The 17164-nt window shown below is 39.5% G+C and overlaps 1 protein-coding gene across 1 annotated transcript; it reads left to right on the top strand.

Annotated features, from left to right (window-relative positions):
• Nucleotides 5107-5446, top strand: LOC108633784 (gastrin-like). Its single transcript, XM_018039386.1, has one exon. The coding sequence runs from the start codon at nt 5107-5109 to the stop codon at nt 5419-5421; it is 315 nt and encodes a 104-aa protein (XP_017894875.1). The 3' UTR covers nt 5422-5446.

Raw genomic sequence — 17164 nt, 5'->3', positions numbered from 1 at the left:
CTGACAGTTTATTTTTGGTTTTGAAAATGCTTTTCCAACAGGCTATGTGGGAGATGCAGATAAGTCTGGTCTTCGGGGTATTGGCAGGATCCCCCTGCCCTGACTCAAGGTACTTAGCAGTAACCTTGCAGTATCCCCTACAACTTAGTCCAAGTATCCCACTCAATGCTTTAGTCTTTGGCCAAATTCCCTGGTCCACTCAGTCTAAGGAAAGGTAGCCTGTGAAACTCCCCAGGCAAAGTGGCTCCAAGTAACTCCCTCTCCACTCAACTCTCCTACTTAAGCCTGTTCCCCTATTGCTTGTGACTGCTTCCAGGTCTGTTTCTCATTATATCTAACCGTACCTGCTTTCTAGCTTTCAGGAACTCCTCAACATGGCTTTCTTTCTTGCTTTATCATGATATGGGTTTATTCTGTCATTTCATAGGATTTTGAAAGGGCAAGAGGCTTATCAACTTGATCCTCTCATAGAACATTCACTTCATTAAAAAACACCTTGTTGTAGCAAGCAGTACAAAGATGTTAAAGACATGATTGATTATTTGCTTTTAAGGGAAGAAATATTAAGTAAAGAATGTATTTACTCACTTAGTTATGCATTCAATAAATACATATTCTGTTTCTTCATGTTTCCATATATTGTGGTGCTTAGATAAAATGACAACAAATATAAGCATAGTTCCTGCCCTAATGGAGATTACAGGCTAAAGATGATACATAAAAATAGACAAGTGTTCATAATTAGGCATGATAAGTATTGTTATAGGTGAAATGTAGCAGGTTAGGGGAACATAACATAGGTTAAAATACTTTAGATGTGGCAGAAAGGGAACAGTCATGAAAGAATTGTCCTCCTCTGAGGTTTGGAAAAAAGCAAATTAAGAACAAAAGGTATTACCCTGATAAAGCTGATATTCTATGGAGACTTGTGTCTCTGATTTGAAGTTCTATCCTTCTAAATGCATAGATATTTTTTGGTTCTGGTCCAGGGGCTCAGTCTTCAGGCCTATTTTCAGTTAACTCTCAGATAAGAATATAGTTTTATTACAATTTGTTATGTGCCAAGGCCATACTGATATGTATGACATCTGCTTACGTTCCTATACAAAAAGCGAAGCCATAAATTCTTTTAATCAGTTATTAACTCTGTAGGAACAATTATATGCAAAGCATTGTGTAACTATATGAATATGTGTGCTTACATACAAATACTTGGCCCATTGAAATATAAGAAAAAATAGAAACAAAAAGCAAAATTTACCCCTGAAAATCTAGTCAACAGTGAGTTATAATCTACTGATTAATTCTTTAGTATCACCTTTGATTTCTAAAAGAAAGTAAAATTTCTGAACATAATATAGAATTTTCTGAAAAGATACCAATAGTTCTCAAAGGAATCAAACTACATCCTAACTACATGGCTGAAAAATAAAATCAAAATTCCTTAGCAATATAAGAAAGGAAATACCTTTACGGAAGAATTTCATCAAGTAAAGGTTTTCTTTCCTTATTGAATCAGAGCTGTATTTAATCAAGGCCTGAGTGGACTGCCAACTTCCCTTTTTATGTTTTACAAGAGAAAAGGCATCCAAAAATAGATTTCTGTTTCTTAGTACACTCTAAGTCACTGATGATTCAAATCTCAACTAAAATTGTTTTATAGATTAATTCAAGTGGAGGGATGAAGAAATATTCCTTATAACTGAAACAAAATAACAGTGAATTATCAGCTTGGGTTCTATGTATGGTAAAAAAAAGAGAGAGATGATAATAGATCTGGTTTTAATAGCTTAATTGTTGTATAACTGATATACGAAAACTGCAAATATTGTAATGTGTACAATGTAATGAATTTGAACATATACAAGCACCACAGTCAAGGTCCTGAATAGATTTAACACCTCCCAGATTTTCCTTGTGTCCTGTTTTTATTGTTGTGTTTGTTTGTTTTGATGTGTGTTGTGTTAAGAACAGTTACCATGCTACTTGCCCTCTTGACAAATTTTGAAGTGAAAGAGGCCTGTTCTTTAACCTTTGTTTGTAAAGATAGAAGACCCCTCTAGATGATCCAAAATCCTGCCCAGAGTGTGACAAACTGTTGGACTATCTCTTGATTACCCATCAATGACAAGTAAAATTTTGCTTGCCATCACCCTTCTGAACTTTACTGAAATGAAATTTCAAGGCTGCTCCTAAATTAACATATGGCTAGATAAGTTCTACAACAGAAATAGACTAGATATTGAACACTGCACAATAATAAATTGCAGGTTTAATTGCCTGAAGCAATTGTATATATGACCCTATTTTATGGCAGTTATCTTTATAAAACCAATTCAAATGGGAAATCCAGGATATCTTTTTGAATGAAGAAATGGAACATCAAATTGGTTTAATCTTGCAGGAGCATACTGGCTGTTTATAGATTTTTTTTTCACATATGAGAAATATACGTGGTTAAACAGGTGTTAAATTCAACAAGCAAAAAACCTTGTCATGGCTTTTCACAAAAAGAATATTATTCCTCAAAAGAATCAAAAACTTTCTACTCACTACACTATATATCACAAAATAACACTTCAAAAACCAGAGATTAACTTCTGAAATGCATAATTCTTTGGTTGGGTTTATTTCATGTATTTCATTTACCTTAAGCCATTCACTGTAATCTACACCATTGTTTTATACCTATACCAACAATAAGGAGAAAATAGTGCCAATTAAAGGATAACTTAGTGTTTTAACAACTGTCTTAATTAATGCAGGAAATAGTCACATTAACTCTTCCTCTACTCTGGAGTTTTGGGAAAGGCTTCTGACTTTTGCTACACTACAGTGAGCAATATTCTACTACTGATCTTAAAAACAAAAGTTAAACAGCTTCTTGAGGCTATCTTTTTCTCTGAGATCCTGTGAGCATTTGGCTGCTGCTTTGCAAGAAAATGATGAATTATAGTCCTTTTTCTAGTTATGAACATTTGTTTCACAAATATCAAATTTACCCCCACTGATATGCAGAGTACATCATGAGAAACGCTGGACTGGAAGAAACACAAGCTGGAATCAAGATTGCTGGGAGAAATATCACTAACCTCAGATATGCAGATGACACCACCCTTATGGCAGAAAGTGAAGAGGAGCTAAAAAGCCTCTTGATGAAAGTGAAAGAGGAGAGTAAAAAAGTTGGCTTAAAGCTCGACATTCAGAAAAAGAAGATCATGGCATCTGGTCCCATCACTTCATGGGAAATAGATGGGGAAACAGTGAAAATAGTGACAGACTTTATTTTTGGGGGGCTCCAAAATCACTGCAGATGGTGACTGCAGCCATGAAATTAAAAGATGCTTACTCCTTGGAAGAAAAGTTATGATCAACCTAGACAGTATATTCAAAAGCTGAGGCATTACTTTGCTGACTAAGGTCTGTCTACTCAAGGCTATGGTTTTTCCTGTGGTCATGTATGGATGTGAGAGTTGGACTGTGAAGAAAGCTGAGCGCCAAAGAATTGATGCATTTGAACTGTGGTGTTGGAGAAGACTCTTGAGGGTCCCTTGGACTGCAGGGAGATCCAACCAGTCCATTCTGAAGGAGATCAACCCCGGGATTTCTTTGGAAGCAATGATGCTAAAGATGAAGCTCCAATACTTTGGCCACCTCATGAGAAGAGTTGACTCATTTGGAAAAGACTCTGATGCCTGGGGAGATTGGGGGCAGGAGAAGAAGGGGACGACCCAGGATGAGATGGCTGGATGGCATCACCGACTCGATGGACATGAGTCTGGGTGAACTCCGGGAGATGGTGATGGACAGGGAGGCCTGGCGTGCTGCGATTCATGGGGTCGCAAAGAGTCAGACACGACCGAGCGACTGAACTGAACTGAACTGAACTGATCATTTTTCATGCCTTCCTAAGTAGATAGTAACTTTTTCATTTAATGCCAAATCATGGTATAATTCTTTACAGACATTTTCAATGGCAATTACACTTAACATGGTTTGTTGCAACAGGTTATATAACTCCATTAAAAAGGAGAAAAATATATAGGTGTATCTAAATATGTCCAAAAACAAGTAATAAAACTATGTCACAACTGGCACCTACCCCTAAGTGATTATAAGAGGATGTCAACTGTAATCCATATCTCAACTTCAGGTCAGCATTCACACACAACACACACACACAAATATACAGCTGAAAGGAGATAAAGTATGATGGAAAAGCATCGTAACTTTCTAAATTTGGATTCCTTGAAGTTCTTTATAATTAATCTTGGCCCTCACTTCATAGCATTTGTTATGTGGCTATAAAACTTTTATCTTTACCCTTGTCCTTTTCAAAATCTAAGTATCTAGGCACAAAAATGAGGAAGAAAACATTTCAATCACTTCCTATGCAGTGAAAGCTAGTGGTTAGAAGTTTTTGATTTTTGAATTTGTTTTTTGGAGAATGCAGGAAACAGAATTTTAAAGGGGCATCACATTTGAAAAGATCCCATAAGATTCAACTAATCAAGTGAGTCATTCTGTCCCTCTCTCCCTGAAGCCTCTGATAACTCCCATAGAGTCCTATGGGTGAGAGATTTGCAACCTGTCCCTTAGTGGCCTGAGGTCTGTGTTAGCTACTTTGGCAACCAAAACAAAATGCCAAAGAATGGGTGGCTTAAACAAAAGAAATTAATTTTCTTTACATTTCTGTAGGTTCAGTTCAGTTCAGTCACTCAGTTGTGTCTGACTCTTTGCGACCCCATGAATTGCAGCACACCAGGCCTCCCGGTCCATCACAAACTCCCGGAGTTCACTCAAACTCATGTCTATCGAGTCAGTAGTGCCATCCAACCATTCCATCCTCTGTCGTCCCCTTCTCCTCCTGCCCCCAATCCCTCCCAGCATCAGGATCTTTTCCAATGAGTCAACTCTTCTCATGAGGTGGCCAAAGTACTGGAATTTCAGCTTTAGCATCATTCCTTCCAAAGAACACCCAGGACTAATCTCCTTTAGAATGGACTGGTTGGATCTCCTTGCAGTCCAAGGGACTCTCAAGAGTCTTCTCCAAGTGAGGCTTCGGGCCAACAGCAGCATCACCCACCTCCCAGCTCCGCAGACAAGATGCAGCGACTGTGTGCACATGCGCTGATCTTGGTGCTGGCTCTGGCCGCCTTCTGCGAAGCTTCTTGGAAACCCCACTCCCCACTGCAAGATGCGCCCGTCGCTCCAGGGGCCAATAAGGGCCAGGAGCCTCTCAGGATGGACCGGCGGGGCCCAGCCTCGCACCCCCGCCGGCAGCTGGGGCTTCAGGATCCGCCACACATGGTCGCAGACCTGTCCAAGAAGCAGGGGCCGTGGGTGGAGGAAGAGGAAGCCGCATATGGATGGATGGACTTCGGCCTCCGCAGTGCTGAGGAAGGGGACCAACATCCCTGAGAACTGAGCCTTGGAGCCCAGTCACCTCCCGGCCCAGCCCAGCCCTATGAAACACACATCAAAATAAACTAGCTTCCAATGGAAAAAAAAAAAAAAAAGAGTCTTCTCCAACACCACACTTCAAAAGCATCAATTCTTCGGCGCTCAGCTTTCTTCACAGTCCAACTCTCACATCCATACATGACCACTGGAAAAACCATAGCCTTGACTAGACGAACTTTTGTTGGTAAAGTAATGTCTCTGCTTTTTAATATGCTGTCCAGGTTGGTCACAACTTTTCTTCCAAGGAGAAAGTGTCTTTTAATTTCATGGCTGCAGTCACCATCTGCAGTGATTTTGGAGCCCCCCAAAATAAAATCTGACACTGTTTCCACTGTTTCCCCATCTATTTGCCATGAAGTGATGGGACCAGATGCCATGATCTTCTTTTTCTGAATGTTGAGCTTTAAACCTTCTTTTTCACTCTCCACTTTCACTTTCATCAAGAGGCTTTTTAGTTCCTCTTCACATTCTGCCATGCATAAGGGTGGTGTCATCTGCATATCTGAGGTTATTAATATTTCTCCCAGCAATCTTGATTCCAGCTTGTGTTTCTTCCAGCCCAGAGTTTCTTATGATGTACTCTGCATAGAAGTTAAATAAGCAGGGTGACAATATACAGCCTTGACATACTCCTTTTCCTATTTGGAACCAGTCTGTTGTTCCATGTCCAGTTCTAACTGTTGCTTCCTGACCTGACCTGCGTACAGGTTTCTCAAGAGGCAGGTCAGGTGGTCTGCTATTCCCATCTCTTTCAGAATTTTCCACAGTTTCTTGTGATCCACACAGTCAAAGGCTTTGGCATGGTCAATAAAGCAGAAATAGATGTTTTGCTGGAACTCTCTTGCTTTTTCCATGATCCAGCGGATGTTGGTAATTTGATCTCTGGTTCCTCTGCCTTTTCTAAAACCAGCTTAGACATCTGGCAAGTCACGGTTCACATATTGCTGAAGTCTGGCTTGCAGAATTTTGAGCATTACTTTACTAGCATGTGAGATAAATGCAATTGTGCGGTAGTTTGAGCATTCTTTGGCATTGCTTTTCTTAAGGATTGGAATGAAAACTGACCTTTTCCAGTTCTGTGGCCACTGCTGAGTTTTCCAAATTTGCTGGCATATTGAGTGCAGCACTTTCACAGCATCATCTTTCAGGATTTGAAATAGCTCCACTGGAATTCCATCACCTCCACTAGCTTTGTTCATAGTGATGCTTTCGAAGGCCCATTTGACTTCACATTTCAGGGTGTCTGGCTCTAGGTAAGTGATCACACCTTTGTGATTAGCTGGGTCATGAACATCTGTTTTGTACAGTTCTTCTGTGTATTCTTGCCACCTCTTCTTAATATCTTCTGCTTCTGTTATGTCCATACAATTTCTGTCCTTTATCGAGCCCATCTTTTCATGAAATGTTCCCTTGGTACCTCTAATTTTCTTGAAGAGATCTCTAGTCTTTTCCATTTTGTTGTTTTCCTCTATTTCTTTGCTTTGATCTCTGAGGAAGGCTTTCTTATCTCTCCATGCTGTTGGAACTCTGCATTCAGATGCTTATATCTTTCCTTTTCTCCTTTGCTTTTCGGGTACCCCCAATAATATGAGAATTAAATTGTCTTCACACTTAAATACTCCTCTCCTGAAGAGGGAAGTGGATAAGTTCTTCCATCTTAATATCCACCTGATGTTTTTGCCATGAGCTCTTTGCAGTTATGGAAATTATTTTCCTTCTTACAAGTGTGATTTTGCAAACAATTTGCTAAGGAAAAAGACAGAAGTAATTAAATGTTGAAACCATGTCCCAAAGTCATGAGCATAAAGAAAGAAATCATTTGCTCTTAGCTCTTTTGGAAATGATTGTCTCACATGGGAATGAATTTATATGCTTGTTATGTGGAGTTTGAGTCTACAGCTAAAGGGTACACTTTTTATTTTGGCTCATGCATGACTAAATCTTTCATTTTTTAGGTGTTAGGTGCTAAGCCTGAGCCTTAACAATACCAAAAACCTTGTACATGTTGGGTTTTCACAATATACTCCACTGATTTTTCTAACATAATTTATCTATTTTTAAATTTTGGTTGTCTCTTTTGCTGCACACAGGCTTTCTCTAGTTGTGGAGAGCAAAGGATACTCTTGGTTGTCGCGTGTGGGTTTCTCCTTGCAGTGACTTCTCTTGTTGTCGAGCACAGGCTCTGGGTGCATGGGCTTCAGCAATTGTGACTCATGGGCTATAGAGCTCAGGCTCAGTAGTTCTGAAGCATGTGCTTAGCTGCCCTGCAGGATGTGGAATCTTCTCAGACCCGGGATTGAACCCATGTCCCCTGAATTAGCAGGTAGATTCTTATCCACTGTATACCACCAGGGAAGTCCAACACTACTGATTCTATAAGAAGATTGTCAACCTGTCACATGAAAATTCCACCTTTAGAGAGTTATAAGCTATTCCGTTTTAGTGCTTCCCTAGAAGAAGAAATACGTCTTTAACATTACAGATTTTCATGAAGACTGATATTATTAATTTATTCTAGCTAATCTTGGGTTAGTTGATCAGTCAGTTCAGTCGCTCAGTCGTGTCCAACTCTTTGCGACCCCATGAATCACAGCACGCCAGGCCTCCCTGTCCATCACCAACTCCCGGAGTTCACTCAGACTCATGTCCATCAAGTCAGTGATGCCATCCAGCCATCTCATCCTCTGTCGTCCCCTTCTCCTCCTGGCCCCAATCCCTCCCAGCATCAAGGTCTTTTCCAATGAGTCCACTCTTTGCATGAGGTGGCCAAAGTATCGAAGTTTCAGCTTCAGCATCAGTCCTTCCAATAACACCCAGAACTGATCCCCTTTAGAATGGACTGGTTGGATCTCCTGGCAATCCAAGGGACTCTCAAGAGCCTTCTCCAACACCACAGTTCAAAAGCATCAATTCTTTGGTGCTCACCCTTCTTCACAATCCAACTCTCACATCCATACATGACCACTGAGAAAAACCATAGCCTTGACTAGATGGACCTTTGTTGGCAAAGTAGTGTCTCTGCTTTTTAATATGCTGTCTAGGATGGTCATAACTTTCCTTCCAAGGAATAAGCGTCTTTTAATTTCATGGCTGCAGTCACCATCTGCAGTGATTTTGGAGCCCAGAAAAATAAAGTTTGAAGTGCCATTAAAAAAAAAGAAATCATCTGGGGGGCACGTGGGTGAATGATACAGAGCACACTTTGTCAGAAGCGCTTTGAGATTCAGGAACATAATCGTGCATTGTTTGTCCTGTTGTCTTGACATAGAGCTAATTTTCTCAAGAATAGTTACAGTAGAAAGAAAAATACAAAAGTTTCATTTCCCCATCCTTCAGAAAGACTTCTTAGCCTACTTGGAAATCCCCAAAGAATATCCAGAAAAATGCCTATCAACTGAAAAATGTCAACGCTAATGCTCTGCTTTAAAATTAAAGCACAGAGAAAAAGGCTGCAAAACAGGTACCAACTTCTTTGGTGTCTCTGAAGCATTCCTGCCTGTGTTAACTCACAAGGGTTCCTTCAGTTTATGAGCCCACTACCACTATTTGCTCCTACGTCTGCTCACAGTACATCCTTTCCTGTAAAAAATGGAGTAAGCCTATAAAAAAATGGGTGACTAAAATGGGCAGGTACCCTTGATGTAAATTAAACAACTGTGGAGTTTGCATTGATACTTTAGACCAAGCCCCACAGATGATTTATGCCTTGAAGGGGGTCACAAGTTGAATAGAATCTTAAGGTCTGAAGCCTAAATTCAATGGCCTAGTGTTCCAGAACTGATTCTTAAAATACCATATTTCAAATAGTAATCATCTGAATTCTCTCAGCGTAAAGACGTCTTTTTCTTCCATTTCAAAAGCATTCCTCCCAGGAGTACTCACTCTTCTCTTTGGTGTTTTTGATCATGGATGCCGTACATTCAAGCTCTCACAGTAATCATGAGAGAGGAGCAAAAGATAAGCACCTAAGAGCTCTTCATTCCACAGTAGTAGTAATAAACTGTAATGATATCACAGTTCTCACTCACCTTAGCTGGTGTTTTGGAAAATGCTGATGCTCTGCCCAGAGAGCTTGGATGTGTATATGGGGGTGCGGGTGGGGGCAGGAAGTAGTCACATTTTGTGTTTTTGTTTCCAAAACTCAGCCTGTGCAATTTTTTTTCAGAAGACTGCCCTCAGGTTACCAGAGCTTTCTTTGTCTGCCTTGTACAAGGATCAGGAAGCACCTGGGAATTTATATCTCCCTCACCTCAAGTCAAAACAACACCGAGGCATAACATTTCCAAAAACCCTCGCAAGATCAGAATGAGGCCTCTTTCTTTTTTCTCAGAAATTTACCTGAGATGGTACCTTGCTTAGGTTTTCCAGTCATAACCCTCCCCAGCCCTGCTTTCCCTATTCTCCTCCAGTTTCCCACGAAGCATTTTCTTAATGAATCTCTCACCTGTCAATCCACACCTCAATCTGCTTCTGGCAATCTCAACCCATGTCCTAGCCTGGCACCATGGGATTAAGCCACCCTCATAAAAAGAGTAAAGACATTTTGGTGAAGTTTAGAGGAGTAAAAGGGGTTTCCCTGGTACCTCAGCTGATAAAGAATCTGCCTGCAATGCAGGAGACCTTGATTTGATTCCTGAGTCAGGAATATTCCCTGGAGGAGGCCATGGCAACCCACTCCAGTATTCCTGCCTAAGGAAACCCCATAGATAGAGAAACCTGATGGGGCTACAGTCCATGGGGTTGCAAAGAGTCGAACACAACTGAGCGACTAAGCATAGAACAGAACAGAGGAGTAGATGGGGCTTCAGTAGCTAAAGAAAAACAGGGGTCCTGTAGCCTTTAGTACCATGTATCTTATTCTTCACCACCCTTTCTCTTGCACCTTTTTTGTTCCTCTTCAGTTGTGCTGTGACTTTAAACTCCCTTTAGAATTTCCTTGTGGGAAAATCATCATTAATTTCACTCCTTGCTCTCTTTCCATTGAAACATATTTGCTCACACTTCTTGGGTCTCAGAATTTTGAACACTGCCCTCTAATTTGACAAAGTAAGTTTAGCAAAATTCAGTCATAATTGTTATATGTTACTTACTTCTTATGGCAACCCACTCCAGTACTCTTGCCTGGAGAATTCCATAGACAGAGAAGCCTGAAGGGCTACAGTCCATGGGGTCGCAAAGAGTCAGACATGACTGAGTGAATGCTTGCTTCTTGTACTGATATACAAAATTACCTCTAGCATGTATATTCAAAGCAGAGCATTAAGATAAAAACATGAAAACAACTCAGTTCTTATCCTAAAGAAAGGTAAAATTTTCTTAGGAAGTCCATAGTTAAACTAGAACTTTTTAAATGTCATAAGAGATATATGTACAAAGTGCTATAAGTGTTCAAACAAGGAAAGGAAAGAAACTCTGGAAAGCATTTTTTTGCATGTCATTTCATTCAGAATATTAAGTTAGACAGTAGGAAGTTCAGGTTTGTACTTTCTACAGGCAAGTCAGTGAGCTCAAATAAGTTAAGATATTATGAAAAAAACCATGAACAAACTCTTTGACCAACCTAATACTTGACTGAGGCACATCACCAGTGAATGCAAAATCCAGCATTGAAAGTACTCTTTTTTTTTTTTTTTTGCATCCAAAGCCTATTCTTTTTCCTCAACATTACTTCAAATAAGGGCAGCAAAGAATGCTTAAAATTTAAAACATATTTAGGAAATTAGGTAAAAGATACCATTTTTATCAAAGATTGAAGTATTTACCTTACCTATATTATTCATTCTTGCACTAATCCTACAGAGTAGATATCATGTCAACCACAGACAAATTAGAAAAAAAAAAAAAATCAAATGAGGCAAAACTTGCTCAGGCTCACACAACGACAAGACGTGGGTTTGATCCCAGGTCTTTTACTCCAAAAACCTGATATTTTACTCAATTTTCTTCTGGCTAGAGATTGAAAGGAAAGTTCACCAGACCACGTGGAGAGTAGGGAGGAAAATAGAGCAGGGGATCTCCAAGTGTGTACAGGGAAAAGGAGTGGACAGTTTGGCTGGGGCATCATCTGATAAATGAAGAGCAGGAGGAGGATGCGGACTGGCTGATATTCTGCTTGCGTCTATGGCAGTTTGATATCAACTCATGGGCAATGAAGTGTTACTGAAGATTTTCAACTAAGAGCATAACATTGTCAGAGCTGAGTTTTAATGTGTCAACTCCTTATATTTTTGTGGTAACATATTATATATATATATATATATATATATATATATATATATATATACACACACACACATACATATACATTATATATTAACCACAAAATAAGTAATATTTACCATTTTGGTTAATGTATTTTGTGAGTAAGTGAAGTCGCTCAGTCATGTCCGATTCTTTGTGACCCCATGGACTGTAGCCTTCCAGGCTCCTCTGTCCATGGGATTTTCCAGGCAATATAATGGATGGATTGCCACTTCCCTGGTGGCTCAGAGGTTAGAGCACCTGCCTCCAATGTGGGAGACCTGGGTTAGATCCCTGGATCGGGAAGATCCCCTGGAGAAGGAAATGGTAACTCACTCCAGTATTCTTTCCTGGGAAATCCCATGGACGGAGAAGCCTGGTAAGCTACAGTCCACGGGGTCACAAAGAGTCGGACATGACTGAGCGACTTCACTTCACTTAATGTATTTTATAATCTCCTTCTGCATCATTTAATTAACACTATATAAGATATTGTGTATTTTATCTTCACCTAAGACAGACTTTTCATAACCTTCAGGTACAGTATTTACTAATATTATCACTGTTTATAAATAACAAAATGCCAACAGTGTCAACTGCTGTCCATTCCCAGAGGGTCTAAGCCTGACCATAAGGATGAATTGCCCATCAACCAAATACAAAACAGAGTGTGAAAATTTTATCTAATTGAATAAGATAACCATGACCATAAAGCTTGAGGGTAAGAGATGTGGGTAGTGGTAACATTTGATGGTAGGTGAAAGATTAGATTATGAACAAGGACATTTATTTACTGTGAAGCAAAAATTGAGATAATCCTTGGGAGACCAACAATTTCAGGAACCAGGCAAGGGTGTCAGATGTCCCAAGGTACTGGCTGGCATCAAGGCCACTTCAGGCTCTGACTACCTTGGATGTGCACATGAGCTAGCTAGGAAGCGTGAGGGGAAGCCGGCAGAGGCATGAGAATATGAGCAGTAGGAACTGACTAGAGAAGTCAGAGAAGAACACTCCCCGCACCACAAAAGGAGAAAGGGTAAGACGTTTATTATGTGGTGCTTTAAACAAACTTAAGAGGTTGTTTGTAAAACACTAAGAAATTGCTGCATGTCCATACAGGACATTTCTAGACCTAGGGATCGCATGAGAGCTTATTTATTCTTATGCCAGGAAGGACTGACACAGTAAGTGACCATGATATGTGTAAGAGATACTGGGACAAAGCAAGGATCTAAATCAATTCATTTATTCATTCTATAAAGATGCATTGAGCACCTACTAGATGCTGAAAATTGTTCTAGGTACTGGGGATACAAGAATGCAAAATTAACAAACCAATGATGAAAAATAAATGTTCCTCCCTCTTGAAGCTTACCTTCAGGTGAGGAAGACAGACAACAAATATGCGGAACTAGTAAACACATAACATGTCAGCTGTAAGTGCTTTGAAATGCAATTACAAAATTCCAGTGATGTGTCTCCTTCATATAATTCTGAGCCCAAATGCATGTGTAAGGAAAGAAGGAGAGAAGAGAGTATATGATTCCTGACTGTTTGGCACCAAGGCTGAATGGAAGGAAAGGTCTTCAAAGGTTCCAGAACAACCCACATTGTCACCAAGTCACTTGCAGAGCAGGAAGTGAATTATTTGCTTCTCAGCATGCCGCCTCTCTGTCATTTCTGAAGCAGTAAATGTACTGATGCAAGAATGTGAGAATGAATCCAACTCCTTCTCCTCAGGAGCAACCCAGCACAGTTGCTTTGTCACTTTAAATAAGAGCATTGTTTTATTTTTTGAGTGAAACCAGCATTTATGGTATTAAACATGTAGATGGTTAAAGTTTTTTAAATTATCAATTACAGAGCCCAGGATTCTGAATTTAATGGACTGTTACTCTAGGTTCATTAAAGTAGGACTAATTTTCACTCTGTTATAATCTGTGTCTCTAACTTCAAAATAATGGAAACTCCTGGAAATTGCTATCAAACTTTGAAAGCATTATCTGCTATTGAAATATGTACTTCCAAAGAAGTCTCTGTGCCTGTTGAACCAGCCAGCCTCACCGTATTACCATTAACCCTCACACGTTGATTAAATACTAGTGTGACCCCAAGGCAATTTCAACTAAAGTTGGTTTTTTTTTTTTTAATTCCTTTCTATAGGCCTTATGCTTCCAAAGCTATAAAGCTACTCTATTCTTCTGCTAATTATCTGAAATGTTATTAATCTGAAGCCTAAAACTCATAGAACTTCTTCAAAGCTACTCTACAATGACAATGGAGTTGAAGCTAAAAATATAATTAACAGATTGAAGAAAGAGATTCTAGTGGTTAATTTCCAAACTTTTAGACCTTAACACACATGCTATTATCTTCTTTTGTCTGATTTTTTTCTTCCCCGTCACAAATCATTTTTAATGGTGAATTTGCAGTCTTTTGAATTTTGCAAAAAGATTGGGAAATAGTCACCACTGAAAACAAATGAATTACTTTCAGATGCTAGCTGATATTTTTAATACTTTGATTCGAAAATCTATGTAATCTATAACCTATTTTATTACCTTCTCAGTGGAACCCTCACCCCTGACCCTGCTTGCACCCCTCAAGTTAACAGTGTCCTCTGGAGAGATGAAATTCTAGTAGCCCTGATATAGAATTGTTACTCTTCATATAGGTCTTGAGCCCTAAGGAATGCAAAGATAAAACAAGGATGTATTAATGACATTCTAACATGTATACTATCATGTAAGAATTGAATCGCCAGTCTATGTCTGATGCAGGATACAGCATGCTTGGAGCTGGTGCATGGGGATGACCCAGAGAGATGTTATGGGGAGGGAGGTGGGAGGGGGGTTCATGTTTGGGAACGCATGTAAGAATTAAAGATTTTAAAATTTAAAAAAATAAAAATATTTAAAAAAAATAAAAATAATCTGATAAAAAAAAAAAGGATGTATTGTGTCTACTTGTAAGGGGCGTCTCTGATGGCTCAGATGGTTAGCTCAGAAAGAGATATAAAGAACTGTTAAACTGGGTATTCCTATAAGTTGTGTGTGTGTGTGTGTGTGTGTCTGTGTGTCTGTGTGTCTGTGTGTGTGCATGCGTGCGTGACCGTGCTCAGACTCCTAGTTGTGTCCCGCTCTTTGTGATCCCATGGACTCCTCTGTCCATGAGATTTTCCTGGCAAGAAAACTGGAGTGGGTTGCCATTTCCTTCCCCAGGGGATCTGGGTTTGATCCCTGGTCAAGGAACTAGATCCCACATACCCCAGCTAAGCACCTACGTGCCACAACTAAAACCCAAAAGTACATAAATTATAAAAAAAAAAAAGTTAAAGTTACAGAAAGAAGATTATAATTCAAATGTATTAAAAGATTTTGCTAGATTTTATGAACATGAATTTGGAAAACAGATGTGGGAATGTATTTTTATGATGTTAAAGCAGAAAAGGAAACAATTTCAAAAATATTGTTGTGAGTCAAGTTAACCCCAGGCTCACGACATATCTAGATCCTATGATAAAGTCTATGGGAACGTCTCTTCACCATGACTTTCAGAAATATTCTGATGCAAATAGAAATAGAACCTTTGGTAAGTGTTGTAATGACTAATTTCCACAGCCCAAGGGGTAATGAAAGATATTGCTAATGGAATGGATATTTATTTTCAGTATCAATCCTGGAAGCAATAAAGAAGTTCCTGTAAGTTATAGGATGAAGATATAGACACTCTACTCAGCATCAGAATGAGCTAAACTAGATAAACCATTAGTAGTTACTTACTGATGGTGGAGTGCTTAGCAATACATTTAGCGGCTACTCAGAAAGTTCCTACATAAATCAGGTACTGGAAATATTTTATGTGCCCCAATCAAAGATCTGATTTGATCCATCACAATAACCATATCCTGGTACCCGATTAAAAAAGCTGTATCAAATCACAGAATTCAAGACTTCTGAAGTCCTCTGGTTACACTTGTGTAAGGAAATTCTGATAATATCATAAAAATATATTTTAAACTTTCTTAACTTTTTCTTGCAGCTATTTTTTCAGGCTTATTGTGTGCTGAGTAAAGTAAAATATCACTGCTTGAGGGTGATTGAATATTGATTCTTTTTTAAAAATTTTTTAATGAAGTTGATATACAATGTTGTGTTTCTGCTTTGTAACAAAGTGAATCAGTTAAACATGTGTGTGTGTGTGTGTGTGTGTGTGTGCGCGTGCTCAGTCACTCAATCATGTCTGACTCTTTGCAACCCCATGAAATATGACCCACCAGGGTCTTCTGTCCATGGATTTGCCAGGCAAGAATACTGGAGTGGGTAGCCATTTCCATTCTCCAGGGGATCTTTCCATTCCAGGGACTGAACCTGAGTCTGCTGCATTCCAGGTGGATTCTTTACGTCTGAGCCACCAGGGAAGCCCAGTTATGCATACATCTGCTCTTTGGTTGATGCCTTTCCCACGTAGGTCTTACAGGCCTGCGGAGTAGCCTTCCCTGTGTTGGTCAGTAGGTCTTTATTAGCTCTCTGTTTTATATGTAGCAGTGTGTATATGTCATAGCACTTCCTCACCCCACTCACCTGTGTGGTTTGTGCACAGACAGATGTGTCCTGGATAATGACAGCATTTATTGTGAATGTAAACAAAAGATGACCAAAGCAATGTCTATTCTTCCTGTTGTCCTTTGCTGTAGGAAATTAGCAAAGAGCTCTGTCTCTGTTACATTTGTTTCTGTTGCTGCTGCTGCTGCTGCTCCATCAATTCATTCATGTCCGACTTTTTGTGACCCTGTGGGTTGTAGCCAACCAGGTTCCTCCATCCATGGGATTTCCCAGGCAAGAAAACTGAAATGGCTTAGAATTTCCTTCTCAGGGGATCTTCACAACCCAGGGAACAAACCTGAGTCTCCTGCATCTCCTGTCTTGGCAGGGGAAGTCTTTACCACTTGAGCCATGGGGAAGCCCATCGTTTCTACTTCCACAGTGTAAAGAACAACAGGCAATTTGCATTCAGTCAACAAAGATATTGACATTATTTTTTTATTCTTATGCTTTAGAGTTGAATAATTATTGAAACCTGTGCCACAGTTCAATATAACAGAGCCTTGATAATCTCAGAATTTCAAACTAAATGAAATTGGGCTACTCAAGCGACTGTCAAATTTGACTGTTAGCCAAATTCAGTCCAAAATCTGTTTTTATAAGTCCTGTGGGCTAAATAGAAGCAGAAGATATTAAGAAGAGGTGGCAAGTATACACAGAAGAACTGTACAAAAAAAGATCTTCACGACCCAGATAATCACGATGGTGTGATCACTCATCTAGAGCCAGACATCCTGGAATGTGAAGTCAAGTGGGCCTTAGAAAGCATCACTACAAACAAAGCTAGTGAAGGTGATAGAATTCCAGTTGAGCTGTTTCAAATCCTGAAAGTAAAGTAATGCTCAAAATTCTGCAAG

Source organism: Capra hircus, chromosome 24 (genome assembly GCF_001704415.2).
Source record: "Capra hircus breed San Clemente chromosome 24, ASM170441v1, whole genome shotgun sequence".
NCBI lineage: Eukaryota > Metazoa > Chordata > Mammalia > Artiodactyla > Bovidae > Capra > Capra hircus.
This window is presented reverse-complemented; position numbering and strand designations above follow the sequence as displayed.